General features: G+C 49.3%; 1 protein-coding gene across 1 annotated transcript; it reads right to left on the bottom strand.

The window, feature by feature from the left end:
- Positions 1-26699, bottom strand: KIFC2 (kinesin family member C2). The gene is made up of 19 exons (XM_070749307.1): positions 26562-26699; positions 23112-23202; positions 22043-22182; positions 21240-21495; positions 20284-20474; positions 18454-18519; positions 18099-18236; positions 17078-17275; positions 15548-15721; positions 14050-14197; positions 12426-12556; positions 10492-10603; positions 9013-9200; positions 8406-8510; positions 7097-7230; positions 6295-6418; positions 4636-4765; positions 1427-1656; positions 1-453 (listed from the first exon to the last, which is right to left on the bottom strand). The coding sequence occupies exons 1-19, from the start codon at positions 26697-26699 to the stop codon at positions 328-330; spliced, it is 2820 nt and encodes a 939-aa protein (XP_070605408.1). The 3' UTR covers positions 1-327.
- Between the last annotated feature and the right edge of the window lie 929 nt (positions 26700-27628).

Genomic DNA, 27628 nt, shown 5'->3' with positions numbered 1-27628 from the left:
ACATGTCATAGAAGAGCCAACTTTGCCTACCCCTGGGCTAGGGAAATACCCCGACTCATTTTTTTTGCATCCTGGGGAGGGGCTTGGCAAATGAGAGGGCCCCCCAGAAAGGAGGGGGTCAAGCTTGCCACATGCAGAGGGGAGGGGGCAGCTTTCTCTGCCTTGGGGAGGGCAGGCAGGGGCCTGCAAGTGTACCAGATTTGAAGAGAGCCCCAAGTGGGAGCCTCAAATTTCGGATTTGCTTGGCACAGGTCCATTTGTCCAGGCAGTTTCCTTGCGCTCCTTCCCCCAAGGGACGCCTGCCGGAGAGCCGTGGTGGTGGTGGTCTCAGACCTCACATTGGTCCGGAGCCTTGATGCGACGGGAAGCCGGTCCCAGCTCCACTTTGCAGACCCGCTGTGCAAACTTGAGGGAGCAAATGGATTCGCCCACGTTCTTCTCCAGGGGGCAGATCTGGGGAGACATAAGGAAGCGGGTGGGAGAAAGGGGGAGCGGAAGGCTCTGGAGCCCCCTCCCCCAAATAGGTTCTCCTACCAGAAAACCCTTTTGTGCCCCACCTGACTTGAACTAGCAATAGCACATAGACTTATATACCGCTTCACAGAACTTTCACAGCTCTCTCTAAGCGGTTGACAGGATCAGCCTCTTGCCCCCAACAATCTGGGTCCTCATTTGACCCACCTGGGAAGGAGGGAAGGCTGAGTTGACCTTGAGCCGGTGGGGAGATTTGAACTGCTGAATTACAGCTGGCAGTTAGCTGAAGGAGCCGGCAGGGCTGCACTCTAACCACTGCGCCACCCTGGCTCTTAGATAGATAGATCAAAAGATAGCAAGATAGATAGACAGACAGACAGACAGGATGATAGATGAGTTGATAGATAGATAGATAGATAGATAGATAGATAGATAGATAGATAGATAGATAGATAGATAGATAGATAGATAGATAGATAGATAGATAGATAGAGCCGGAGTGGCGCAGTGGTTAGAGTGCAGCCCTGCAGGCTCCTTCAGCTAACTGCCAGCTGCAGTTCAGCAGTTCAAATCTCACCACCGGCTCCAGGTTGACTCAGCCTTCCGTCCTTCCCAAGTGGGTCAAATGAGGACCCAGAGTGTTGGGGGCATCAGGATGATTCTGTCAACTGCTTAGAGAGGGCTGGAAAAGCATGGGGAAGCGGTATGTAAGTCTAAATGCTGTGGCTATTTTGCAATGTGGGGTGAGAGATGGGGGTCTCCCCACAGAAGGCCCAAGGGATCTTGTATCCCAAAAGCAGAAGTTCTCAGCTCGGTTGCCCTAATGGTCTTCTCCTGCAGCAGGAGAAGCCCCCCCCCCCCCCCCCCGGGAGCCATTGGTGAACTTCCAGCCCAGGGTCTTGGGCCCGGCCCTCTTGCCTATGGGGGTTTTTTTCCAGCCCTGCCCCCTCACCTGCACCATCATCACCGTCTTGCTCCCTTTGCCCAGGGAGTCCTGCAACAGGTAGGTGAGCTTGGAGTTGCGGAAGGGCACGTGGGCCTGCTTGGTCCGCAGGGCCTGGATGACCTCTCCGAGGGCCAGCAGGGACCGGTTGATGCTCTGGGCTTCCTTCAGGCGCTCCCCTTGCGCACCGGACTTCCACACCCGCTCGGAACCAGCCAGGTCCACCAGGTTGAGTTTCCCTGGAAAGACAAACACACGGTGGGCGAAGTTCTCCAGGACCGAAGCCAGGCTCTGCACCTCCCCAGGGCTTCCAGGGGGCCTAAAGAGCACGCTGTGGTAGGGGGCGTCCAGCTTTTCCCCACCCGATGGCGATGGAAGGGGAGGGGAGCCCAGGAGGTTGAGGGAAGCTGGAGAGGCACACATGTTAGGACTATGTACGAGGGTCGCCCAGAAAGTAATGCACCACATTTTTTTTCTCAGCCTACAATAATGGTACGAATGCGAAACTTTAGATGTACATTGTTTGAATTGTCAGGAGTGTGTGTGTAAATAGAAACATAGAAACCTAGAAGATTGACGGCAGAAAAAGGCCTCCTGGTCCATCTCGCCTGCCCTTATTTCCTGCATTTTATCTTAGGATGGATCTATGTTTATCCCAGGCAGGTTTCAAGTCAGTTACTGTGGATTTACCAACCACGTCTGCTGGAAGTTTGTTCCAAGCATTGATGACTTTTTCAATAAAATAATATTTTCTCATGTTGTTTCTGATCTTTCCCCCAACTAACCTCAAATTGTGCCCCCTTGTTCTTGGGTTCACTTTCCTATTATAAATATAGAAACATAGAAGATTGACGGCAGAAAAAGACCTCATGGTCCATCTCTCCTGCCCTTATACTCTTTCCTGTATTTTGTCTTAGGATGGATCTATGTTTATCCCAGGCATGTTTCAATTCAGTGACTGTGGATTTACCCACCACGTCTGCTGGGAGTTTGTTCCAAGCATCTACTACTCTTCCAGTAAAATAATATTTTCTCATGTTGCTTCTGATCTTTCCCCCAACTAACCTCAAATTGTGCCCCCTTGTTCTTGGGTTCACTTTCCTATTATAAATATAGAAACATAGAAGATTGACGGCAGAAAAAGACCTCATGGTCCATCTCTCCTGCCCTTATACTCTTTCCTGTATTTTGTCTTAGGATGGATCTATGTTTATCCCAGGCATGTTTCAATTCAGTGACTGTGGATTTACCCACCACGTCTGCTGGGAGTTTGTTCCAAGCATCTACTACTCTTCCAGTAAAATAATATTTTCTCATGTTGCTTCTGATCTTTCCCCCAACTAACCTCAGATTGTGCCCCCTTGTTCTTGGGTTCATTTTCCTATTAAAAACACTTCCCTTGTACATAACTGGTTGGGTTTGGCAATACATAAAACAAGCTTAAATGTATGTATGCTTACATGTATTGAAACACTATTGCTTTAAGAGTTAGTGTTATGTACGGCCACAAGAGGGAGCCAGAAGCGTGTGAGTCTCTCTGTGTGTGTGTGTTATTTCTATTATGTTCTCCACGACTGCTGTAGTACGAACTGTGTGTTAAATGCTGGTTTATGTATTTGTAAGCTGAACAAGTAAGGCTTATAATATTGTATATGTATTGACTGATTTAACCATGTATGACTAGGACTGTTCTTGACTGAGATATTTGCCAAAGTAAATAATACTTTATACACTTTAATTTATGTGTATTATTACTCATATTTTTGGGCTGTCAGCTGGACATCTGCAAGACCTCCATGATTCCTCTGTGTATATATATCACTTTGATAACTCAGAGATTACTCTGCACTCCTTAACAGCCATTGCCAAGGAAGGGCGGAGAACCTCCGGGCGCAAGCAAGCCAGGATGGAAATGATGCTACATGCAGCAACATGCAGGAGAAAGACCAGCCATTCCATCTAAAGCAGAAGCCCAGACAGGGGTGGAGTAGGGTGGGAGATGCAGGGGGCTTCCCTCCTCTTGAGAACCCAAAGACCTCTCCCAACCTTCAGCTGAAGGCATGAGGGTCGCCCAGAAGGTCATACACCACATATTTTTTCTCAGCTTACAGTAATAGTATGAATGTGAAATTTTAGATATACAGTGGTACTTAAGAACTTTTCTAGATAAGAGCCAGGTGTTCAAGATTTTTTTGCCTCTTCTCAAGAACCATTTTCTACTTAAGAACCCGAGTCTGGAAAAATTCAGTCCAGGAAATTTGAGAGCGGCACGAAGGCCCGGCCAGTTTCTTGCCATTCCCCCTTTAATCCCGGCCATCTGGGCTGCCAGAGGAGCCTTTTGGTGGCGCTTAAGGAGGCTTTGGCAGCCTAGAGTGAACGGAGCATTTTCCTTTCTCTGGGTGCTTGGAGAGGGAATAAACCTCTGCCAGCACCTATAGAAAAGAAACGCTCCCTTCGCTCTGGGCAGCGACTGTCCTCCTCTTCTTCTTCCTCCTCCTCCTCCTCCCACCCAAATTCCGAGCTTTTATTTCTTTCTATTTGCATGCATTATTTCCTTTTACATGAATTCCTATGGGAAAAATTGCTTCTACTTACAAACTTTTCTACTTAAGAACCTGATCACGGAACAAATTAAGTGCTTAAGCAGAGGTGCCACTGTACATTGTTTGAATTGTCAGGAGTGCGTGTGCCAATTTTGCATTTCTTCAGACAGATGGCGTACGTGATGTATGTTACAAGCAGAGTGTTGTCATTGAATTTCTCACTGTGGGGAAAGAAACTGTTGGGAACATTCACCAACGTTTGTGTAGAGTTTGTGGAGAATCTGCAGTGGACAGAAGTACGGTTAGTCGCAGAAGACATTTTCAGGATGACAAAGAGGTGATTCGCGCAGTGCAGAAATGGCTTTGTGACCAGAACAAGGAGTGGAACCAACAGGGCATCCACGCCCTTGAGTCTCGCTGGAGAAAGGCCACAGAACGGGACGGAGATTACGTGGGAAAATAGGGGGTGTAGAAGAAACCTCGTTCTCTCTTGTGTGTGAGTTTCATACATGTGTTCAATAAATAATTGTTGAAGAAAAAACCTGTGATGGTGCATTACTTTCTGGGCGAGCCTCCTCTCTCAGGAACGCCTTGAGATGCCCGGGTCAACCCTTGCCCCGCCCTGCAGATCTGAACCTGCCCTGCGATTCCTGGTCCGATTCCCTCCGCAGCTACCTGTGACTTTGGTGCCGCTGGTCAGTTCGGTGCCCGCGAGCGTGAGGGTGAGCAGAGCGTGGGAACGGGAGCTGTGCGCGTTCATGTGGGTGGAGAAGGTGGTGCGGCTCCGTTTTCCCAGCTGGAGAATCTGAGACACAGATTAACAAGAGTTGGAGGGCGGGCGGCCTAGTGGGTGGAGCTCTGGCCTCTCAATTGGTGAGCTTGTGTGAGTTCAATCCTAGGTAGAGGCCGATATTTCTCTCTTTCTGGGAGCAATGAGAATATACCGAATTATTCTCATGCCCTCATCACCTCGAGGTTCGATTACTGCAACGCTCTCTACATGGGGCTACATTTGAAAAGTGTTCGGAAACTTCAGATTGTGCAGGACGCAGCCGGGAGAGTCGTCATGGGGCTTCCAGGATTCGCCCACGTTTCTTCAACACTCCGCAGTCTGCATTGGCTGCTGATCAGTTTCCGGTCACAATTCAAAGTATTGGTCATGACCTTTAAAGCCCTACATGGCAATGGACCAGATTACCTCCGGAACCGCCTGCTACCGCACGAATCCCAGCGACCGATAAGGTCCCACAGAGTTGGCCTTCTCCGGGTCCCGTCGACTAAACAATGTCGTTTGGCGGGCCCCAGGGGAAGAGCCTTCTCTGTGGCGGCCCCGGCCCTCTGGAACCAACTCCCCCCGGAGATTAGAACTGCCCCCACCCTCCTTGTCTTTCGTAAACTACTCAAGACTCATTTATACCACCAGGCATGGGGGAGTTGAGATATTCCTTCCCCCTAGGCCATTACAAGTTATGCATGGTATGTTTGTGTGTATGTTTGGTTTTATAATAGGGGTTTTTAGTTGTTTTTATTATTGGATTGTACATGTTGTGTTTATTATTGTTGTTAGCCGCCCCGAGTCTGCGGAGAGGGGCGGCATACAAATCCAATAAATTATTATTATTATTATTAATTTTCGGAGTATAAAACTAAAAGAGGCTGAAAAGTCAAGTGTGTCTTATACTCCAAATGTAGCTTTTTTTTCAGCCCTAAGTAGCTGCAAACCATCTTCCCAGCTCTTCCCTTGCCGGCTCTTCCATTGTTGCTCTTTGTGAAGAATGTTTTCCAAGCCCTAAGTCTTTGCAGGGTTTTTTCCATTGCTCTAACTTGCTCCAAATGTTTCTATTTGCCAAAGTAACCTTTATACACTGAATGTATCTGGTTATCTGAATGGCTACTTGTATCTCTGGGCTATCAGCTGGGTGTCTGCCACCTCCACGTTTTCCTCTGGGCATCCTTGGTAACTCAAGGGTCACTCTGCTCACTCCTTAATCCTTAACACTGTCAACTTTAAGACGGGTGGACTTCAACTCCCAGAATTCCCTAGCCACCATCTCTTTGAGTTGGAATCCACCAATCTGAAAGTGGCAAGGGTGGAGACCCCTGGGTCACAGGAAACCTAGAGGAATTCTGGGAGTTGAAGTCCACCAGTCTTAAAGTTGCGTGGTTGGAGACCCCAGCCCTAGACCAAACTTTGCTTACACCTGTTTTCTGGCACAGGTGAGCTTTGGCCTGGCCAAGGGAAAGAACCTTGACCTGCCCCAAACCAGAACTTCACCTTGGCCAGCTTGGGTTCAGCATTGTACTGGGCAATAAGATCCAGACCAGTCCACCTACCTTCTGAATCTCAGAGAAGTTCTGGACTTCCATACTGGTGAGGCCTGGGACGTGAAGTTGACCACTCCCGTCAGGATGCAACTTGATGTCCAATTTCTCCTGAGGCTCCTTGGTCAGTAGATCTCTGGATAGGAGAGACAGCAGATCACTCCAATGCTCTCTACGTGGGGCTGCCCCTGAAGACTGTTCAGAGACTGCAAATTCTACAGAATGCAGCCGCTCGAACCATTGTGGGGCTGAACTGGTTGCCAGTTGGTCTCCGGGCCCAACTCAAAGGGCTATTTATGACCTACAAAGCCCTACATGGTTTAGGACCAGACTGCCCACAGGACCCCATCCTGCCTCCTGCATCCCAGTGACCGGTCAGGTCCCACAGAGTCGGCCTACTCCGGGTCCCATTGGCCAGACAATGTCGTCTGGTGGGGCCTAGGGGAAGGGCCTTCTCTGTAATGGCCCTGGCTCTCTGGAACAAACTCCCCCCGAACGTGGATACCGCCCCCTCCTTCCTGGTCTTTCATAAAGCTCTGAAGACCCACCTCTGCCAACAGGCATGGGGGCTGTGAGAAACGAGATTGTCTCCAGCTGGTGTGGATGACTGTGCATCGAGATTTTTAGAACTTTTCTAACTTTGTATATTTATTTCAAAATTATTAGGGCAGCATAGAAGTGAAATAGATAGATAGATAGATAGATAGATAGATAGATAGATAGATAGATAGATAGATAGATAGATAGAGCTCCAGGTTGCACAGAATCTCCATTCTTGCAAACGGAGGGAAGGTGGGGATCCCCCACTGCTCACCTGATCACTTCATTGTAGATCTCCACCATCGACAGGTGGACGGAGAACTTCCACGCCTGTGCCTGCTTGGCTTCCATCTCCTCGTAGAGAGCATGCAGGGCCCGCTGGCTGATGCCCGGATTCCCTGGCAGCCCCTGGAAGCAAAGCAGAATATGGGAGCCTTTTCCTCCCAGGGAAGCAGACCCGAAAGACTGGGGGGGGAGGTGCCTTTTTCTCCTGCAGCCCCCGTCCTATCTCCAGGCTCTCTTCCGCACGGGGTCGTCACTGCTCTCGGAGCCTGGATGCTTTGTTGCAGATGTTTCGTGACCAAACTAGGTAACATCATGGCTAGAAGGGAGAGGGCTTCGCTTTCTGTTGATATACATTAGATAGGGAAAACCTGTTTTGTCCCAGCGATGGACCTCCCAAGAAATAGGTCCACACACACACAGCTTTGACAAGGTTTAAGCATGTAATTCCAATAATTTAGTATCAGAAAGGTTTAACTGTGTAAAAGCGGTCAGCAAAGCAATAAATAAGTCCGTTCCTATCAGCTGTTCATTAAAGTCTCAAACATAAAGCCCAAACTCCCAAATAGTTCTCTTTGATCCAATCTCTAATTAACCCGACTCACTCCGAGTTGGCAGGAAGCCCGGACATCAAGACTTCACCTTCTTAGTTTGTAATTCACATCAATGAACCAAGAACCAAGTCCAAACAGTCATCACTCACATTATACAGTTGAGTTCTGCACTCGCTCGTCACAAGACTTGCCCTTATATAGCCAGAAGGCGTGGCTAATTGTTCTATAGAGCTATTCACACATAGACCTCTTCCTGTTCAGCCATTCCTGCCTGGTAATAGCTCTGCACACTCTTGCATCGAGACTCATCCTCTTCTCCTGAGTCACTCACTGGCACCTCTGGAGGTGTAACAGGCCCTAGGTGGCTTTCAGCCTCTGACCCCACATCCTCTCCACCCTCCTCGCCCTCAGACTCGAGTGCGAAGAACACTGGCCTAGGATACCATCCCACACCTGTCTCTCGATCCTCAGAATCTGTGATCAGCTGCACAGGACACGGCTGAGCCACAACAAAGCCTTGTGTACAATCAAAAAACAAGCCCCACTTACCTTCTAGCACTCATGATGTTACCTAGCTGGGTCATGAAACATCTGCACGGAAACCTCCAGAGCTCCCAGGATCCAGTTCAACCCCAAGCTCCACAGAAGCTCTTTTACTGGAGTCCTGCTTTGCCGGCCCAGCCCAGATCCCCTCGAAGGGGGAGCCTCCCCCTCAAATCCCCGGCTCTACGCTGGACAAGGCCTTACCTCCATGGTGTAGGTCTTGCCCGAGCCCGTCTGTCCGTAGGCAAAGATGCAAACGTTGTAGCCTTGCAGGCAGGACAGGACCACTGGCTCAATCTCCAGGAAGACCTGCCAGAGGGAGGGATGGAGGTGGGGGGGGGGGGCGGAAGCAGCATTGTTGGGTGGGGAGGGGTCTAAAAACCGGGAAGGGTGACCCCCACTGACCTACATCAGGACCCCAGGTAACAATAGCATTTAGAGTTATCTACCGCTTCATTGTGCTTTTCCAGCCCCCTCTAAGCGGTGGACAGAATCAGCCTGTTGCCCCCAACAATCTGGGTCCTCATTTGACCCACGTGGGAAGGACGGAAGGCTGAGTCCACCTGGAGCCTGGTGAGATTTGATCTGTGAAACTGCTGGCAGCCAGTAGAAGTACCTTGCAAGAACTGCACTCTAACCACTACACCACCGAGGCTGTCCGTCCGTCTGTCCGTCCATCCATCCATCCATATCTCATCATCCACCCCTATCTGTGGTCTGCCTGCCTGCCTGCAGAGAGTCTCTTATCCCTAACCATCTGGGTCCTCATTTGACCCCCTTCCCCTGGTGATGGGGAGGGTCTCCCTCTCACCTCCTCCTGTGTGGCGCAGGGCAGGAAGACCTTGTCCAGCTTGAAGAGGTGCTGCTTGCCCTTGTAGCTGGCGGTCACACAGCCATCCTCGGTGGGGCTGGCTTCCACCGCTGGACCCTCGGGGCCCCCCGGCTGCTGCTCCTCCTCCTCGGTCAGCGGCTTCAGGCGACACAGGACCCGGATGTTGCCTGAGGGATGGGGAGGGACAGAGGTGACATCCCAATTTACATCAGAGTCCCAAGTCGAGGCAATTTATTTCCAGAGCCATCCTGGCCCCCCCACAGGGGAACCTGGACCTGAGTTTCCCACCCAGTTGAAAGTTCACCTCCCTTGCCCCCCCCCCACACAAACGTGTCACGTTTCACACTCAGGTTGTGCCAGCGTGGCCAGCCCTCCTTCCGCTTCCGCCCAGGTGGGTGGGCATAGGAGGGCCTTGAACCTCTCGAGAGAATGCTTTGTGGCTATTTCTGCTCCCTCACTAAAATCCCCCCTCCCAAGTTCCCATCAACATCAGGCCTTCTACAGACAGTGTGGCAAGCCCTGGGTTTATCCCTAGCTTCTACACGGGCTTGAGAGGAGGGTCCGTTCAGGCTGCCCCCCCCCCCGCCCCAGCCAGAGGGCAGGATAGGTAGATCGATAGATAGATAGGTAGATAAATAGATAGATAGATAGATAGATAGATAGATAGATAGATAGATAGATAGATAGATTGATAGATAATGATAGATAGAGAGATAGAGAGATAGATAATGATAGATGATATAGATAGATAGATAGATAGATAGATAGAGAGAGAGAGAGAGAGAGAGAGAGAGAGAGAGAGAGAGAGAGACCAGTTAGGTCCCACAGAGTTGGCCTTCTCCGGGTCCCGTCGACTAAACAATGTCGTTTGGCGGGCCCCAGGGGAAAAGCCTTCTCTGTGGCGGCCCCGGCCCTCTGGAATCAACTCCCCCCGGAGATTAGAACTGCCCCCACCCTCCCTGTCTTTCGTAAACTACTCAAGACTCATTTATACCGCCAGGCATGGGGGAGTTGAGATAGCCCTTCCCCCTAGGCCATTACAAGTTATGCATGGTATGTTTGTGTGTATGTTGGGTTTTATAATAGGGGTTTTTAGTTGTTTTTTATTATTGGATTGTACATGTTGTGTTTATTATTGTTGTTAGCCGCCCTGAGTCTGCGGAGAGGGGCGGCATACAAATCCAATAAATTATTATTATTATTATTATTATTATTATTATTATTATTATTATTATTATTGGTTGGTGGGATGGGGAGACAGACACCCCCAGACCCAGAGTGGAGATCCAGGGTCTGTGTTGGGATCAGAAGTTAAATCATGTAGGATTTCTATCATACAAGCAGCAAAAGGGGAAAAGGGGAGGGGGGGCTTTCCATCTGGGACTGAAGACACCAAGCCAGGTAAAGCCCTCCGCTCTACTGCCCCCCCTCGCCCTCCCCCCATGCCCAGGGACCCACCTTTCAGCTCCAGCAGCTGGGCGTGGTATTTCTTGCGAAGTTGCACCTCCCGCAGGTAACGTTCCTGCAGACACTGGCTGCCCTGCGCCACTTCCCGGATCACTGAGAACATCTGGAGGGGAGGGGGAGAGTGAGGGGGGAGGACAGCCCCTCCCCAAGGCCCCTGCTCAAGTAGGAGACTCTATCCAATTCGATACAAGCAATTTAACTTAACTTAACTTAATTTGACTTCTATGTAACAGTCTCTTCTTAAAAACATCCACTGATGGGGCAGCTACAATTTCTGGTGGCAAGTTGTTCCACCGGTTAATTGTTCTGTTAGGGATATTTCTCCTTAGTTCTACGTTGCTTCTCTCCTTGATTAGTTTCCATCCATTGCTTCCAGGTGCTTCAGAGATAACAGAGTTGGAAGGGACCTTGGAGGTCTTCTAGTCCAACCCCCTGCATGGGCAGGAAACCCTTCCCTACTTCAGACAGATGGTTATCCAACGTCTGCTTAAAAACCTCCAGTACACAACATCTGGTGGCAAGCTGTTCCACTGATCAATTGCCTAACCCTAACCCTAACCCTAACTGTCAGGAAATTTCTTCTTAATTCTTATCTTCTTATGTAAATATTTATTTATTAGATTTGGATTTGTAGCTAATAAAACATCCTAAATACTATTTTCATCTCATCAATATTTATTCCATCTTGTCTAATATCAAAGCTAATAAGAATCCCAGCGGCCGGTTAGGTCCCACAAAGTTGATCTTCTCCAGGTCCCGTCGACTAAACAATGCCATCTGGCGGGACCCAGGGGAAGAGCCTTCTCTGTGGTGGCTCCGAACCTCTGGAATCAATTCCCCCCAGAGATTAGGACTGCCCCCACCCTCCTTGCCTTTCGTAAACTCCTTAAAACCCACCTCTGTTGTCAGGCATGGGGGAACTGAGACATCTCCCCCTGCCTATGTAATTTTGTGCATGATATGACTGTGTGTATGTATTTTATCTATTGGGTTTTTTTTCTTTTTAGACTTTGTAATGTAAAACTGTTATTTTTAAATTTTAATTATTAGATTTGTTACCATGTATTGTTTTTATCACTGTTGTGAGCCACCCCGAGTCTACAGAGAGGGGCGGCATACAAATCTAATAAATAAATGAATGAATGAATGAATGAATGAATGAATGAATGAATAAATAAATAATAAAAGCTTTATATAAAAATAATTAAATTTTTCATTGGACAGCTACTTTTAATCTGAAAAGAATTTTTTAAAAAAACCCTATAAATTACAACAATGTTCTTCCTTTTTAATTCTAGCTTTCATATTCTTACAATCTTTTCTACAGTCATATTCCTCATTCTTATTCATTAATTTCATAATAATTATTTATTTTATCCGTTTTTATTCTCAATCCATTTATAAAACTTCCCCCAAGTTTTATAAAATTCCGAGTCTTCTTTATCCTTGATTTTTTTAATATAAAAATTGTATAGAGATATTTAGCACACATATACAGACTTCACATATACATAATCACAACAGAAAAATGACGGAAGGAAAGTTCAAGTTCAAAAACATAAAGGAAAAAACCACAAAAAACCACCTCAAAACAAAAAAACAAAACCAAAAGAAAAGAAAAAACAAAAAATCATAAGAAAAAAACCCCTTTTGTTAAAAATGAGAGAAGCCATCTGCTTCTCTCCCAACTTCTCTCCGACTTTCACTGTAAGTCTTCCACGGTCTATTATTCAAGCCCCCCCCCCGAGCACAATGCAGCAATTGCAGCCCCCTTGCAGAAAATATGGGGTCCCCACCACCACCACCACTCCGGCCATGCCAAAAGGACAGTCCTTCTCAGGCTTGGCATCCTGAAGGTGTGGATGGGCTTCAACTCCCAGAATTCCCCTGGCTGTGCATCACCTGTACCTGCAGCCACCTCTCACCTGCAGCTTGGCTTCCTCCACGGCGGCTTTGTAACGGTGGGTCAAAGTCCCCATTTCCCCCTGGAGGCTCCGGAAGTCCAAATGCAGCCCCTGGAGGAGGGGGCGGAGGGTGTGCAGGTGCTGCTTCATTCCTGGGGGGGGAGGGGGGAAGAGGACCAAAATGGAATTGGGGGGGAGGGGGGCAGGAGAAGGCCAGGCTGACTTTGCAGGTTGCCCCAAGGAACAAATTCTTCTTTGCCAACAGGGATCCTCTCAAGACAGAAACAGAGAAGATTGAGGGCAGAAAAAGACCCCCTGGTCCATCTCGTCTGCCCTTCTACTATTTCCTGTATTTTATCTTAGGATGGGTCTATGTTTACCCCAGGCATGTTTACATTCAGTTCTTGTGAATTTGTCAACCACATCTGCTGGATGTTTGTTCCAAGCATCTACTACTCTTTCAGTCAAATAATATTTTCTCACACTGCTTCTGATCTTTCCCCCAACTAACTTCAGATTGTGTCCCCTTGTTCTTGTGTTCACTTTCCTATTAAAAACACTTCCCTCTGGGTTATTTAACCCTTGAACATATTTAAATGTTTCGATCATGTCCCCCCTTTCCTTCTGTCCTCCAGACTATACAGATTGAGTTCATTGAGTCTTTCCTGATACGTTTTATGCTTAAGAACTTCCACCATTCTTGTAGCCCGTCTTTGGACCCGTTCAATTTGATCCATCTCTTTTTGTAGGTGAGGTCTCCAGAACTGGACACAGTATTATTCCAAATGGGTCTCACCAGCGCTCTATACAGCGGGATCCCAATCTCCCTCTTCCTGCTTGTTATACCTCTAGCTATGCAGCCAAACATCCTACTTGCTTTCCCTACCGCCTGACTGCACTGTTCACCCATTTGGAGATGGTCAGAAATCACGACCCCTCAATCCTTCTCTTCTGGAGTTTTTGTGAAGATGCTCGCAGGAGCTTTCCTTTCCCTGGGGTGGGGAGAGGAATCGACTCTGTCCCCCCTTCCTGTGGTCTCATATCTACCTCCCACTCCAGAAGTGGGTTCCTCCCAGTTCCTCCCAGCTCGCCTCAACCAGTAGTGACCAGTGAAGGGTTCCCGCTGCTGCTGGTGCACTCCGCGCGCCGCTCTGTGTCTCCGGCAGGCACACCTATGCGAGATTTTGCTTCTGCGGGTGCACATGGAGCCAAATCTCACAAGGGGAAGCGCGCACTCGGGTTTTTTTGCTTCCATGCATGTGGGAAAGATTACCAAAATCTCAGGGGGTCTAATAAGATTTAAAACCATTCATTACCTTATCTGTCTGTCTGTCTATCCATGCATCATCTATCTATCATCTACCATCTATCATCTATATCTATCTATCAAAATCTATCTGGCCCCAATCGGTTGGTGCGATCCACGAGTGCCACTATTTTTTTTTAGTAAAATAATATTTGGGTGAATTTTTTATTTTATTTTTTTCATCTGACCATGTGCAAAAGCTGAGTTTCCAGCACTGCGCATGCATCAGCATCATGTTTTTGGCTCTTTTTGTGGGGGCACTGCGCATAACCCACGAGGGGTGTGGGAGGACGTGAACCGCCAGCCAGGTAAGCCAGAACCCTCCCCTGCACCAAATACCTGCGAGCTGTTGGCGGAGGGGCCGGGCCCGCTCCTCGGACGCCCGGGAGGCCTCCTGCACCGCCATCTCCTTCTGCTCCTCCAACTGCCGGATCTCTTGAAGCAGCTCCCGACGCAGCCCGGAGATCTCCCTCTCGTAGGCAGAGATCTGTCGGGGAGAGCGGGGCCTTCAGGAGGGACCGGGGGGGTGGGGGCTGCCGAAATAGCCCTCCCGTCAGGCTTTCAAAGCCGCGTCTCCAAGCTTGGCTACTTCTGCTCCATGGTCAAGCAAGGCCTTGACCACGGAGCAGAATGGCCAAACAGCTGGCGACTTCAAATCTTGACCAACCAATACACATTGGCAAAAAAATTCAGAATGCGAAATACAAACTTGGAGGAAATCAATGGTGGGCCACTAGCCAGAACGCTAAATTGCGCTCACCACCGCGGCTCGTAAGTGCTTGTGGGGCTGGAGCGATTTTGCTTCTGCACCTGTGGAGGGAGCAATATCGCGCATGGAACCGCAGGTGCGTCCGTGTTTCGGTGAATCTTTTTTGCTTCTGCGCAGGCCAAAACGTGGGCACACCTGTGGCTCTGTGTGCGATTTTGCTACCCCCACAGATGCAGAAGCAAAATCGCACTGGCCCCACAAGCACTTCCTGATCTGGTTTCTGGTAGAAATTTAGCACTTACAAATAGCTCTTATTAAATGCATTATATCATGAATAAAGAAACTCCATTTATTTCTCTGCTCTTCTGGAATTCAAACACATTCCATACAGGCACTCGGTCCGTTATCTCTCTTAGCTGCGTTCCTCACATTCCTTCTCCTGCTCCACTTAACAAGGTTTATTTTCCTAACAGCATGATTTATAAAAACAGCAGAACTGACTGTTAATCAACACAGAATACTTTTGCTTACTTGAGAGCAGCAAGAAACACATCCGTTTTCCCCTTAGACAACGTTGAAACTCCACCCTTCTTCCCCACTGACCCCCTGACGTGCCAAATACATCACTACAGTATTTAACCCATTCCTCTCCTTAATATCTTCTTCTAGACACCTGTTCTCTACGTTTTTGGGCCCTTCTGAATTTAGGGTTAACCCAGCGAACGTCTGATTCTCCCTCGCTAGATTCTGGACTCATAGCCCCATCCTGTGGCTGGCCTCCCGCCTGTTCTATTACCTGTAATCCCGGGCCCCCCACTAATTCATAAACACTATCTGAGACCTCAATATCTTCATCATCCTCCAACTGACCAGGAGTATGTACAACACTTACGAGCTGCGACAGTGAGCACAATTTAGCGTTCCGGCTAGTAGCCCACCGCTGGAGGAAATGACCTTGTAGATGACCCACACTCTGTCAAAGAGCTCGGAGTGCTCATATCCAACGACCTAAGTGCTGGAGCGCACTGTAACAACATTGCCCCAAAGGCACTAAGAATGGTTAATCTAATCTTACGTAGCTTCTCAGGGGAACCCATCTCTGGAGGGCTGAGCATCGCCCCAGTGTACCTTGTGCCGGAGGGCAGCCGCCACCCCCTCCGAACTCTGCAGCTGCTCGGCCAGATGTTGGCACCGCTGGGCCTGGGAGGAGAGCTGTTGCATCAGAGCCTCGTTCTGCGCCTCTGCACTGGCCAAAGCCTGCAGCGTCTGGGAGGAATCCTCCGGCACCCCCTTGGCCAGGCCCTGCAAGGGGGGGGGGTAAAGAGAGGGAAGGTCAGCAAAGCGCATAAGTCCCCCAGACCCCCTTAGCATCTGCAAATCGAAGTCGAATAAATAACAACAACAACAACAGAGTTGGAAGGGACCTTGGAGGTCTTCTAGTCTAACCCCCTGCTTAGGCAGGAAACCCTCCACTACTTCAGACAGATGGTTATCCCACACTTCCAGTGTTAGAGCATTCACAACTTCTGGTGGCAGGCTGTTCCACTGGTTAATTGTTCTGACTGTCAGGAAATTCCTCCTTAGTTCTAAATTGCTTCTCTCCTTGTTTAGTTTCCACCCATTGCTTCTTGTTCTGCCCTCAGGTGCTTTGGAGAATAGCTTGACTCCTTCTCCTTTGGGGCAACCCCTGAGATATTGAAAGTTTGCTATCCTGTCTCTCCTGGTCCTTCTTTTCATTAAACTTTAGCCATGCCCAGTTCCTGCAACCGTTCTTCCTATGTTTTAGCCTCCAGTCGCCTAATCCCCTTTGTTGCTCTTCTCTGCACTCTTTCTAGAGTCTCAACACCCTTTTTGAATTGTGGGGACCAAAACTGAATGCAGGATTCCAAGAGTGGCCTTCCCAAGACCTTATAAAGAGTCTTCGGAGAGGGGCGGCATACAAATCTAAGTAATAAATAAATAAATAAATAAATTAACCCTTCATGTGGTTTTGATTCTCTCCCTCTGTTGATGCAGCCTAGAACTGTGTTGGCTTTTTTAGCAGTTCTTAGTTAGTTAGTTAGTTAGTTAGTTAGTTAGTTAGTTAGTTAGTTAGTTAGTTCTGACTTCCCCATTGGTGGGTCCATGCTTTATTACTATTATCCTTCTTGTCTTTCCTATTATCTATTCCTTTAGCATTAGGGGACTATCACTTTGTGTTGCGGTTCGCTCGCGTCCATTAAGATTAGTCATGGATTCAAGGACGCAGAGACAGTGGAGGTGCGGTATAGGCGTCCTGTGTTTCTGGTACCTGAGACTGACAGCGAAGAGGACGTGGTGTCAGAGGCTGAAGAGCAACCAGGGCCTTCTGCACTTCCTGAGATGAGCAACTCAGGAGAAGAGGAGGAGCCTCTTCTGGATGCTAGGGCGTGTGGGGCATCTAGGCGGCATGAGTGGGTTGCTAGGAGGCGATTTATGCATGAGTAGCACTGCTGGCTATTGGGTCACGCCCTCACACTATTTAAGTGTGAGGTACGCCATGCCTCTTTGCATGCATCGGGAATGTGCAGCTGCATGCGCATACCAGAATTTCCTACCGGAATGGAGCACCGGACCATGTCATCAGCTGCCCATCACTGTTCATATCTACGGACACGAAAGGGGCACGAGCGCACTCACCTGGACCTCAGCAGGGGGGCTCTTCTCACTCTGCAGGGGGAGCCGGAGCCCAGACAGCTGCGCCTCCAGCTGCCGCACTTCTTCCTCCTGGCGCCACTGCATCTGGTCCATGCGCCCCTCCAGGCGCATCAGTTCAGCCACCTTCTGCTGCAGGTTGCTCTCCAGCTGCACCACTTTGTGTTGGAGTGCCTCGTTGTCCTGCAACCAAGATTATTCTTGATTTAGCGTCGGGCAAAAAAATATGAGAAAGCACATCCACTAACCGCAAGGATTAACCCCCCCACCCCCCTGTATGCGGGATTTGATACCAAGACCCCCCAATAAACCCAGAGGAGTTTCCAGTCCTTTTAACTGGAAACTGCCCGTTTTCCTGGCCGAGTCAGCTCATTGTTTTTAAGAGACGTGGTGGCTCAGTGGTGAGACTGCGGCATTGCAGGCTGGCTCTGCCAACTGTCAGCAGTTCGATTCTGACTTCACTCAAAGTTGACTCAGGCCTTCCCTCCTTACATTGTGGGTAAAACGAGGACCCAGGTTGTTGCCGAAAATATGCTCACCCTATAAACCAGCTTAGAAGGAGCTGCAAAGCATTGTGAAGCGGTATTTATTTATTTATCTGTCTGTCTGTCTATCCCGCCCCTCTCTGAGGACTTGGAATGCCTTACAACATGTGAGATGTGTTTTTAATAGGAAAGTGAACCCAAGAACAAGGGGGCGCAATCTGAGGTCAGTTGGGGGAAAGATCAGAAGCAACAGGAGAAAATATTATTTGACTGAAAGAGTAGCAGATGCTTGGAACAAACTTCCAGCAGACGTGGTTGGTCAATCCACAGTCACTGAATTGAAACACACCTGGGATAAACATAGATCCATCCTAAGATAAAATGCAGGAAATAGTATAAGGGCAGACTAGATAGACCAGGAGGTCTTTTTCTGCTGTCAGTCTTCTAGGTTTCTATGTGGGGGCCCCCAGGTGTATTTGGGGCCCTCGTCTGGCCCTTAGGGGGCAGGGCAGGAGGCTCACCTTGGCCATCCGGGCAGAGGGCTGGGCCGAGATGACCGCCGCCTGCTGTAGGAGCCCCTGGGAGAGCTGCAAACTCTGCTTCAGACCCTCGTTTTCCACCGTCAGGTTGTGGATCCGCTTCTCCGAGTCCGTCACGCCCTGGTCCCCCCCCCCCAAAGAGGAATGAAGCATCAATCCGTCAGAAGGGACCCCGGAGGTCTTCCAGCCCAACCCAACCAAGAACCTCGACCAGTGATGGCGAGACCTTTTCTGGTTCATGTGCCAAGAGTGGTGGGACTCTCCCCAGCCTCCCTGACCCCCCCATCATGATTCCCTTTTGACCCCCCCCCAAGGACCGAAGGGCCAACCTTCTTACCTGTCCCAAACGGAGCTGTTGGCGTCCTTCCTCCTGCGCTTGGATCTGCTCCTTCAGGCCTTGGATCTGCCAGGAAAGAAGACCCCCCCCACAACTGTCAGTCACCCCCATTGAAGACCCCCCCAAATCCTTTGGGAGGACATCCCAGCTCCCCCCACACTCTGCTTCTCCATCCCGAACAAGGCTCCGTTCAAAGATCTTCCCCAACCGATCGGATGTTCTGACCGTTCAAAATTTACAACGGCGTTGAAAAAATGTGACTTATGACCGTTTTTCACATTAACGACCATTGCATCATTCCCTGTGGTCACGTGATCAAACTCCGGACACTTAGCAACTGGCATGTACTTATAACTGTTGCAGCGTCCCCAGTCTTTTTTTACTATTATACTTTTTATTATTATTAAAAGTCCAGTGGGATAATTTTAAACGTTGCATTCCGTTTTATATTATTTATTTATTTATTGGACTTTTATGCTGTCCCTCTCCGAGGACTCGGGACGGCTTACAACATATAATAAACAATATACAATATCTTAGATCCAATTAATTAATTTAAAAGTCTAGAAACCATAAAAAATAGTCATTGCTGGAAACTGCCCAGAGTCCGCAAGAAGGGTGCCCTATAAATTTAATAAATCATAATAAATTATTTCTTTCTTTCTGCGCCAACTCAGGAAGCTCAAACTGCTGATCCGGTTCTACAGAGGAATCACTGAGTCTGTCATCTGCATCTCCATCACTGTCTGGTTCAGTTCTGCAACCCAACAAGACCGACACAGACTTCAGAGGACAATCAGAACTGCAGAAAAGACAATGGCTGCCCACCTGCCTTCCATGGAGGACCTGTAGACTGCACGAGTCAAAAAGAGGGCAGGGAAAATATTGACTGACCCCTCACATCCTGGACACAAACTGTTTCAACTCCCACCCTCAAAACATCACTACAGAGCCCTGCAGACCAAGACAACTAGACACAAGAACAGTTTTTCCCCGAACATCATCACTCTGCTAAACAAATAATTCCCTCAACACAGTCAAACTACTTACAATGTCTGCACTACTATTACTCCTAGTTTTTTCTCATCGTTCCTATCATCCTTTTCCTCCCACTTAGGATTGTATGACTGTAACTTGTTGCTTGTATCCTTAAGATTTTTATTAATATTGATTCTTTCTTCATTGCTTATTTGACCCCTGTGACAATCATTAAATGTTGTACCACATGATTCTTGACAAATGTACACTGCTCAAAAAAATAAAGGGAACACTTAAACAACACAATATAAGTAAATACATTTATAAAACTTAAACTTAAAAAAATAAAATAAAGTAAATAAAACTTCTGTGAAATCAAACTGTCCACTTAGGAAGCAACACTGATTGACAATCAATTGCACACATGCTGTTGTGCACATTCAACTTTGCACAGAACAACGTATTCAATGAGAACATTTCATTCATTCAGATCTAGGATGGGTTCTTGGAGGGCTCCCTTTGTTTTTTTTGAGCAATATATATTTTCTTTTTTGGACACTGAGAGCATCTGCACCAAAGAAATATTCCCTGTGTGTCCAATCACACTTGGCCAATAAAGAATTCTATTCTATTCTATTCTATTCTATGTATTTTCTATTCTATTCTATTCCTACTCCTACTCCATTCCATTCTCTACTCTACATCATGGGTTTTCACCTGTTGTTTCAATCTGATAAGCCCGGGAAGAACAGTCTCACCTTCCCCTTGCTCAGACCCAATGGGCAAAACCCTTGGCCAGGCCCCCCGGACTCTGCCCCAGCAGCCTTATAGAGGGTGGGGTGGGGGTCTCACCTGGTGGTGGAAGCTCCTGGCCAGCTGCTGCTTCTCCCTCTCGCGCTCTTCCACCCGCTGCTGCAGACCCACCACCTCCTCGGCCAGGTGGCTCCGTTCTCCCTGGAGGGCGCTGATGGACTCAACCAACTGGTGGAGGCCCCCAGGGGCCACGGGGGGGCAGAGGAGGCCAGGGGAGGGCGGCTTGGAGCCTGGACGGAGGAGAGGGGTTGCAGGGGAGAGCAGGAAAGGAGAGGGGTCTTGAATGGACCAGGGCTCCTGTCCACCCATCTCCCACTCCCCAGTATCTGGAGGAGGGCCATCCCCTCCTGAGGGCAGCTCATAAAAAAACAGAAGGAGAAAATAACAGAGTCGGAAGGGACCGTGGAGGTCATCTAGTCCAATCACCTGCTCAATAGGATAGCAATAGCATTTAGACTTATATACCACTTCACGGTGCTTTTCCAGCCCTCTCTAAGCGGTTCAGAGAGAGTCAGCCTCTTGCCCCCAACAGACAGACAATAATAATAATAATAATAATAATAATAATAATAATAATAATTATTATTATTATTATTATTATTATTATTATTAGATTTTTATGCCGCCCCTCTCCGAAGACTCACAGCGATAGACAGACAGACGGACAGACGGACAAACAGACAGACAGATAGATAAGAGATAGATGATGGATGGATGGATAGATTATTATTATTATTTATTATTATTATTATTTATTAGATTTGTATGCCGCCCCTCTCTGGAGATGATAGATAGATGATAGAAAGATAGATAGATGGATAAACAAAAATATAAACAAACAAATGAACAAAGTATATATACTTATTTATTTATTTATTGGATTTATACGCCGACCCTCTTTGGGAAGTCAGGTCAGCTTACAACAATGAATGGATGGATGGATGGATGGATGGATGGAAAATAAGTAGGTAAGCAACCCCCGCTCCCCCCCTCACCTGCTTGTGTCTTCTGCAGGAGGCCCTGCTGTTCCAGGATGATGGTCTCCAGGCTCTGGATGAGGCTGAGCTTGTCCTTCACCCGCTGCTGGTAGGCTCTCTTCAGGCCCCGCATCTGCCGGCGCCAGCGGCCCTCCTGCCACTGGAGGCGCGAACGGTACTCGCCGGCCTTCTCCTGCAGCTGCTGCAGCTGTTCGTAGCGCTCCAGGAAGGAGCAGAGCTGCAGCATCACTTGCACCAGGGGCGACTCCGGGGGCTGCGGGGGGAGGGGGGTGTCCCACGGGGGGGGGGCAGCCCCAAGCGGGTGGAAAGAGGGGAGACGGCAAGGTGAGCCACACCGGAGTCCAGCACCACTGTATAATCCCCAGGCTCCCAGCTGGCTTTCAAGGTCGGACTAGAATTCCCCGTCTCCTGGTGATTGAGCCAAAGACACCAAGACAGCTTTTATGCCTAGGGCTGGACTGGAATTCCCTGTTTCCTAGTGATTGGACCAAAATCTCCCAGCTGGCTTTTGTGCCTAAGGCGGGACTAGAATTCCCCGTCTCCTGGTGATTGGACCAAAATCACCAAGACAGCTTTTATGCCTAGGGCAGAACTAGAATTCCCCGTCTCCTAGTAATGGGGCCAAAATCACACCCAGACCCCCCCCCCCCCATTTCAACAAGGATGAGGCAGGGCTGGACCAACTGGGCGAGGGGCGCACTTCCTCCCCCCCCAGTCCAGTGGGCATTTCAACGGAGCCCCCCCCCATTGTCCCCCCCCCACCCGCAAAGCCAGGAGCAGGCGAAGGAATTGTGTGGCACCTTCCCAAACAGCATCTCTCCCTCGGCCATGGCCGCCTCCCGCTTGAGGTGCAGGAACTCCGTCAGTGGGGTGGGGGCTTCCTCCGAGGGGGCCGGGCCGTCCTCTTCCCAGGGGCTGCCTGGGTCGCTCTCGGAGCTGCCTGCAGAGGCCAAGCAGGGCAGTGAGGGGGAGCCGAAAGACCTCGGCCCTCCCTATTGCCCCCTCGCCCACCCCCAGGGGCCGGCCGAGTGCCAGTCTCAGCCTGGCAGAGGAGCTCAGTTGCTGGCAGTGACAGAGGACGGAGATCCAGGGTTCAAATGTGGGCGTGTGCGGGGGGGGGGGATGTCTTAGGGTGGTTTTCTTGTAGACATTTCATAATCCAACTAGCTAACGTCATCAGTGCTACAAGGGAGTGGGGTGTGTGGAGATAAAGGAGGAGGAGGAGGTTTGTGGGGTCTTAGTTGAGTGCGTTTCTTGTAGACATAACCCAGCTATGCAACATCATTAGTGGTAGAAGGGAGTGGGGTGTGTGGAGAGGAGGGGGAGGAGGACTGTGGGGTCCTCGGTGCCCTCTGAGCTTAATGGTCTTCTTGCAGATGTTTCCTGACCCAACCAGGGAACATCATCAGTGTCAGAGGTTAGAAAGTGTTTGAAAGGAGTTGGGTTTGCAGAGAAGAGGAGGGGGAGGGGGGATTGTGGGGTCTTTCTTGCACTCCTAGCTTGGGTGGGTTTCCTGTAGACATTTCATAACCCGGCTAGGTAACATCTTCAGAGGAACAGAATCAGCACTGATGTTGTTATATAGTTGGGTAAGAAAACGTCTGCAAGCTCAGAGCAACCCAAGGGCCCCTCCTGGGACTGAACTGCAAAGCACAAAGAAAGAAGACCCCCCCTCCTCACTTTACATCCAGCGAGACGCTTCCGAGACCACTTTGGGTTCTGCCCCCTCCCCACCTGCCCTACCCCTGGCAGCAGCCTTTGGGGCTGAGGGCAGGGGGAAGAGGGGGGCAAGTGGCCCACCCCACCCAGTGTTGAGCCTGCCCCAGTGTGGTGGTGGGTGACGGGGGTGTGTGCAGAAGAGAAACCTACTGTCCACATCCGTCAGCTGCAGCCATCGATGGTTTGGCGAGGGGGTCTTGGGGGTGTCCTCTGGCAGCTCCTCTGACAAAGGTCTGCGGCCCTGGGGAGGCAGAGAAAGGGGTCAGACCCCCCCGGGAGGATCACTGGGAAATATGTGAAAGGGTTCAATAAGGTTCAGGGGGGAAGTGTTTTTAATAGGAAAGTGAACCCAAGAACAAGGGGACACAATCTGAGGTTAGTTGGGGGAAAGATCAAAAGCAACATGAGAAAATATTATTTTACTGAAAGAGGAGTAGATCCTTGGAACAAACTCCCATCAGACATGGTAGATAAATCCACAGTAACTGAATTTCAACATGCCTGGGATAAACATAGATCCATTGTAAGATAAAATACAGGAAATAGTATAAGGGCAGACGAGATGGACCATGAGGTCTTTTCCTGCCCTCAGTCTTCTATGCTTCTATGAATGGAATAGAAAAAAACAGAATGGAATGGGACAGAATAGAGTAGAACAGAACTGAACAGAATAGACCTTGGAGGTCATCTAGTGACAAAATTGAACGGGTCCAAAGACGGGCTACAAGAAGGGTGGAAGGTCTTAAGCATAAAGCGTATCAGGAAAGACTTAATGAACTCAATCTGTAGAGTCTGGAGGACAGAAGGAAAAGGGGGGACATGATCGAAACATTTAAATATATTAAAGGGTCAAATAAGGTCCAGGAGGGAAGTGTTTTTAATAGGAAAGTGAACACAAGAACAAGGGGACACAATCTGAAGTTAGTTGGAGGAAAGATCAAAAGCAACATGAGAAAATATTATTTGATTGAAAGAGTAGTAGATGCTAGGAACAAACTTCCAGCAGACGTGGTTGGTAAATCCACATTAACTGAATTTAAACATGCCTGGGATAAACATAGATCCATCCCAAGATAAAATAAAAGGAAATAGTATAAGGGCAGACGAGATGGACCAAGAGGTCTTTTTCTGCCGTCAATCTTCTATGTTTCTATGTTTCTAGTCTAACCTCCTGCTAAGGCAGGCGACCCTACTACACCATTTCAGAAAAGTGACTGTCTGGTGCCTCTTCTTAAAAACCTACAGTGATGCAGCACCCACAACTTCTAGTGGCAAGTAGTTCTCCATCACGCACCACCTCCTTGCCCAGAGGCACACAGGTGTGGCCTCCCTTGGGGGTGTGTGGCTGACCTGGGATAACCCCTCTCCCAGCTGAGTGGTCCCTGTATCGGCAAGATGCTGTGACTCCGTTTCCATGGCAGCAGCTGCCATGGAAACCCCATCACTCTTCCTCCTGCCAACTTGCAAGGCAAATTTATAGGCTGATGCAGCTGCTAGAAGACAGGTGTGGAGGTGTGTGTGTTTATGTGTGTCTGTGTGATAGATGGAGAGAAAGACACCTGGGGCAGAGTCACCTTGGAGAATCACAAGCCATGTGAATGTCCCAAGAGGAAGAGGCACTCTGTACATGCTCGCCTGCGCTCTTTTCCAGTACTGCCAGCAGCTCCCTACTTATGGGACTCATATTTATTTATGAAATTCTACGTCAATTGCTAAAGTTATACATTCATCCTTTCAAGGCGAGGAGGAAGCGTGGGAAACCTACATGGAGCTTTGCACAATTATGTGTGGCTTAAACATAAAAACATAGAAGATTGAGGGCAGAAAAAGACCTCCTGGTCCATCTCGTCTGCCCTTATACTGTTTCCTGTATTTTATCTTAGGATGGATCTATGTTTATCCCAGGCATGTTTAAATTCAGTGACTGTGGATTAACCAACCACGTCTGCTGGAAGTTTGTTCCAAGCATCTACTCCTCTTTCAATCAAATATTTTCTCATGTTGCTTCTGATCTTTCCCCCAACTCACCTCAGATTGTGTCCCCTTGTTCTTGTGTCCACTTTCCTATTAAAAACACTTCCCTCCTGGACCTTATTTAACCCTTTAACATATTTAAATGTTTCGATCCTGTCCCCCCTTTTCCTTCTGTCCTCCAGACTCTACAGATTGAGTTCATTAAGTCTTTCCTGATACGTTTTATGCTTAAGACCTTCCACCATTCTTGTAGCCCGTCTTTGGACCCCTTCAATTTGATCCATCTTTTTTTGTAGGTGAGGTCTCCAGAACTGGACCAAATGGGGTCTCACCAGCACTCTATATAGCGGTCTCACAATCTCTGTCTTCCTGCTTGTGATACCTCTGGCTATGCAGCCAAGCATCCTACTCACTTTCCCTACCGTCTGACTGCACTGTTCACACATTTGGAGACTGTTAGGAATCACAGTCAGAAATCACGAGTCCTTGGAGAGGGGAAGCATACAAGTCTAATAAATTATTATTAATAATTATTATTATTATTACATTACCATAAATCCTTCTGCAGTTTTGCTAGCACAGAACTATTCTTTCTCCTCCATTCCTCTCCTCTTTATTATCCCATCCCATCCTATCCTGCCCAGGTTACTCTCCGGGGGCTTCTTGCAAGAAGAACGGGGTGGGTGGGCTGCAGCTGTGCCAGCTCCCCCATTTTGGGGAGACGCAGTCAAATAAGGGGAGCATCACACGCAGGCAGCACTTTGGGCAGGGCAGGTGGGCTTAAATCCCCCCAGTGCACAAAAAGGGGGCTATTGCTGGTGTCTGTGGGTGATGTGCCCCCTCCCCAAAAGCCAATCCTGTTGCAAAGGATGCTGGCTGCAGGGACCCCCAATTTCTCGCCCTCCTCTTTGAGCCAGGCTACGATCCATGACTTGGGGGTCTCCCAGGGGCTGGACCCTCCTTGCCCTCTTGGAAGGGTCCTGGGGTGTCCCTTTAGGGGGGGGTGTTTCTCTCTGGTGAGTGGGAGAAATTAGGCGTCCCTGCAGCCCCCTCCCCATCCCTCCCCCACTTACCCAGGCCGGGGTGGTGGTGAGGGCAGGTGGGGGGGGTCAGTAAGAGAATGTGGGGATCCCCGCAGCCCCCTCCCCTCCCCCCACTTTCCTGGGTTGGGGGGGCAAGAGACAGGTGAGGGATTGAGTGGGAGAGTCCGGGGATACCCCCAGACCCCTCCCAGTTACCAGGGCAGGGGTAGGCAGGTGGGGAGGGTTAGTGGGAGAGTCTGGGGGTCCCCGCAGCACCCTCCCCTTTCTCCCCATTTCCCCAGGGCAGGCGGGGGGGGGTGTCAGTGAGAAACCCCCTCGCCATCCCTCCCCCACTTACCTGGGCCAGGTGGGCAAGAGGCAGGTGGAGGGGTGATATGGAGTCTGGGGGTCCCCGCATGCCCCTCCCTCCCCCCTACTTCCCTGGGTGGGAGGGGCCAGGGCCAGGCAGGGGGGGTCTGGAGGGGGAAGACTTACCGGGGCTTGGGGGGCAAGAGGCAGGTGGAACGGTGAGATGAAGTCTGGGGGTTCCCTGGGTGGGAGGGGCCAGGGCCAGGCGGGGGGGGTCTGGAGGGGGGAGACTTACCGGGGCGTGGGGGGCGAGGGGGGCGGGTCCCCCGGGCAGCCTCCTGCGCGCCCCCCGCCGCCCCCTCCCGGCGCCCGCATCGCCCTTGCGGAAGAGCGCGTAGAAGACCAGCACCAGCAGCGAGTAGAAGGCGTACATGGGCAGCCCCGCACCGCCGCCCGCCCGTGACGCAGCAGGCGCAGCAGAGCCGGGGAGGCGCAGAGACCGGCACCCACCCCGACGCTCGCCGCCTCGGACGCACCGCGGGGCTCCGGGGGCGGCTGCCAGCGCCGGGAGGGGCGTCTCGGGGTGCGGGGCCGCGCGCGCCTGTGTCGGAGGGTGTGTGTGTGTGCGTGTGTCAGATTGCGGGTGTGTCTTTCCCTCTGTCGCTTTGTGGGTTTTTGGGGGCGGGGGTCGTTTATACATTTTATTGGATTTTTTTTTAAAATAAACGGTACAGGAACAAAAAAAAAAAGACAACGAGGAAACATACGAACATCTTATGCATTTTACATTTCTGTAGCCTGTATCTATCCATCCCGTCATCCATCTACTTATCTATTTGCCTACCTATCTATCCATCCATCCATTCTTCTATTTATCTATCTCTATGCATCCACCCATCATCTCTCTCTCCATCCATCATCCATCTATCTGGCTGGCTGTTCTCTACCTACCTGGTTACCTACCCAACCATCCTTCCATCCATTCACCTACATACCCACCTACCTATTATATCTATCACCTATCTCTCTCTCTCTCTTTATCTCTCTCTCTCTATCTTTATCTCTCTCTCTCTCTCTCTCTCTCTCTCTCTCTCTCTCTCTATCTATCTATCTATCTATCTATCTATATACAGTGGTACCTCGAGATACGAGTTTAATTCGTTCCGGACCTGGGCTCTTAAGTCGAGCAGCTCTTATCTCGAACGACTTTTCCCCATAGGAATTAATGTAAATAATTTTAATTGGTTCCAGCCCTCAAAAAAATCACAAAGTTAGTCTAAATTATGCAGAAAGACATGTTTTTAATGAAGAAATGTACATGTACATATAAATGAATAATGAAGTTTCTTTCACTTAACTTGT

Source organism: Erythrolamprus reginae, chromosome 3 (assembly GCF_031021105.1).
Source record: "Erythrolamprus reginae isolate rEryReg1 chromosome 3, rEryReg1.hap1, whole genome shotgun sequence".
NCBI classification, from domain to species: domain Eukaryota; kingdom Metazoa; phylum Chordata; class Lepidosauria; order Squamata; family Dipsadidae; genus Erythrolamprus; species Erythrolamprus reginae.
Note: the sequence above shows the minus strand (reverse complement) of the source record. Positions and strands in the feature narration are given on the sequence as shown.

What these genes read in the sequence shown, in the direction of transcription:
- KIFC2 (XM_070749307.1), bottom strand. Translation starts at nt 26,699, where the DNA reads ATGTACGCCTTCTACTCGCTGCTGGTGCTGGTCTTCTACGCGCTCTTC. An exon ending in GCAGCTGACGGATGTGGACA is followed by an intron (nt 22,183 to 23,111) that starts GTAGGTTTCTCT and finishes TGGCCTCTGCAG; the next exon opens with GCAGCTCCGAGAGCGACCCA. An exon ending in ATCTACAATGAAGTGATCAG is followed by an intron (nt 6,419 to 7,096) that starts GTGAGCAGTGGG and finishes TCTCCTATCCAG; the next exon opens with AGATCTACTGACCAAGGAGC.